General features: G+C 47.2%; 1 protein-coding gene across 1 annotated transcript in view; it reads left to right on the plus strand.

Annotated features, from left to right (window-relative positions):
- SLC35F2 (solute carrier family 35 member F2) overlaps nucleotides 1-1,516 on the plus strand; it is a 58,695-nt gene extending 57,179 nt beyond the window's left edge. The window contains exon 8 of the mRNA XM_003802941.3: nucleotides 553-1,516. Coding sequence (XP_003802989.1) covers nucleotides 553-738 — 186 coding nt within the window. The 3' untranslated portion in view covers nucleotides 739-1,516. The remainder of the gene's footprint in view (nucleotides 1-552) is intronic.
- Nucleotides 1,517-2,586: the final 1,070 nt, after the last annotated feature.

Genomic DNA, 2,586 nt, shown 5'->3' on the forward strand with positions numbered 1-2,586 from the left:
GGCAACAGAGTGAGACTCTGTCTCAACTCCCCCTCCATACAAAAGGGCAAAAAAGAGCCAAAAGAAAAAGCCCACTTGCCAGAGAGACAAGATCATTTCTTAAGTTTTAACAGAACGAGTGTCATTAGAACGGCATACATTGAGAGATTGTTGAGCAGATGTCACATCTGTCGCAGGTCCCGTGTTCCTCTGTTTCTGCCAATAGTGTGAGCTGGATCCGGGGTCTGAATCAGGCCGTCTCGGGGGTCCACCTGAATCAGGCCCACCTTTACCCTCTCCCCTACTTCTTGCAGGGTGGAGTGCAGCTGGATTGTCCCAGAGAAAGGCCGAAGGCCCCTTTCTCCTAAAATTTCGGGGATCCAGTTGGCTAATGGCCCTTAGGGGTGCCCTTGCCAGAGGCCTCACGTTCACCAGTGTACCCGGGAGGGTTTTGGGCGGCAGCATCTCCTTAGGCAGCTTTCAGGGAAAAGGTTATGTGACGGTGACCCTCCGAGCACAGCCCCGGAAGCTGCGTCTGCGGGGGACAATGCTTCACCTCTTCTTTCCTCCTAGTTTTCGGGGCTCTACATCCTGTCCTTCAGCATCATCATGCTGGGGTTTATCCTGTACTGCTCCACCCCGACCCGCACGGCGGAGCCGGCCGAAAGCACCGTGCCTGCGGTCACCTGCATTGGGATCGACAACCTGGGCCTGAAGCTGGAGGAGAACCTCCAGGAGACCCACTCTGTGGCCTTGTAGCTGGAGAAGACAGCGCTAACCGGGCCGCTGGGACGGAGCAGAGTCTGCTGACCATCGCTGAGGGACACGGGGAAATATCCGACTGGGAGTGAACACCTGCGTCAATGGACTGGATGCGCTGGGTAGACTTTGGAAAGAAACGCTAAACGATGTATTCAAAGTAGAAATGCCGAAAGAGAGCAGAGCCCAGGCTAGGACTGCGTTTCTGTATGTTTGAGGACCAACACCGTTAGTGTCTGGGAGGTGAGTGTGGGCCCCACGCTGGGGTCCCAGAGGCACATGTGGGAGAGCAGGGCAGGAGGGAAGCCCAGAGTGAGGGGCCTCAGGACCCGGCTGGGCTCTGTGGGCAGGAGTAGGGCAGGCCGGGCTGGCTCTGGAGTAGCTTTCTTCGGTTTGAGGCTTTGAGTTTTTAACCTGTGTCATTGTCCACAGGCCTTGTGGCCCTAGGCATGTGAGGCCTGCTGATGATTGCATATGGTGGGACAGTGGAGGGGCAGCACTTAAGAAGCCTGAGGTTCAAGTGTGAGTACTACAGGAGCATTAGGCTGGAGTGCAGTAACTTAGGAACCCTCTCCTAATTTTTTTTAAAAACATTTCTCCTCCGTCATTCATTCCAGGTTGATCAAACTCTTCTCTGCTCCCACCGTCTGTGACACTGGGCATCTTTCCTACATTTTCAGTCCTAGATTCTATTCTCCAGGGTTTCTTAGACTGGAGTAAATAAATACATGTTATCCTTTCTGGAAAGTTCTCATGACCCCCTGGAAGATTCATCTTATTAAGCATCAGCTTAGAGAACTAAATTATCAGAAAAAGGAGAAAACTTCATTTCTATAACTGGTAGAAAAAAATAGATTATCATTGAAATGATAACACAAAAGTAGTAATTTCTCACGGTATGCCTGGCCGCCCTGCGAGACCTCAGTGTTAAAAGAAGATACTACCCCATTTCTTCCCAAATATTTGTAATGACATGAGATTTTATGATATGTACCTCAATACACAATGTTATCATGTAGCATCAGTATACTATCAACCCACAAAATGCCACTTTAAGAAAACTGTATGTAAATTTTTTTTTATAATAACAAGAAATGATGGATAAGTGTTCATATTAGTAAAAGACTTTGAATTCCTGGGAGTACAGTTGCTGTTTGGTTTCATTTGTTTGTTTGTTTGTTTGTTTGTTTTTGTAGAGACAGAGTCTCACTTTGTTGCCCTCGGTAGAGTGCCGTGGTGTCACACAGCTCACAGCAACCTCCAACTCCTGGGCTTAAGCAATTCTCTTGCTTCAGTCTCCCGAGTAGCTGAGATTGCAGGTGCCCACCACAACGCCCGGCTATATTTTGGTTGCAGTTCGGCTGGGGCCGGGTTTGAACCCCCTCGGTATATGGGGCCAGCACCCCACTCACTGAGCCACAGGCGCCGCCTTCATTTGTTTTTAAAAAAATTTTTTTTTAAATTTTTCTTCTTCCCCTTGTGCATGATAAATGACTTAATATTCAAAATTTCTTGATAGTCGACTTTTCAGAGTCATGCCTTTTGTAAAGTGAGGCAAAGCTGTCTATCTGGGGCTGTCCTGAGACTGAAGGTATTCAGAACGGGCTCATAGATCATTTACAGGAATACATACTTTCCAGATCCGAATTACCACAATGGGTTTTTTACTTTTGAGTGAAATAATTTTTCATTCTCTGCCACGAAATAAAACTTCCTTTTCAACTGATGTTTGTTTTTCATTAACGACTACGTGTTATCAGTGAATGGAGAAGGTTCCGTTACAATGTTTGGCTACTTTGGGAAGACTTTTCATTTGATTAGTACACTGATTGTCATCATTATTTTTAA

The sequence above is a fragment of the Otolemur garnettii genome, unplaced genomic scaffold (assembly GCF_000181295.1).
Source record: "Otolemur garnettii isolate 467f Iridium unplaced genomic scaffold, OtoGar3 scaffold00266, whole genome shotgun sequence".
Lineage (NCBI taxonomy): Eukaryota > Metazoa > Chordata > Mammalia > Primates > Galagidae > Otolemur > Otolemur garnettii.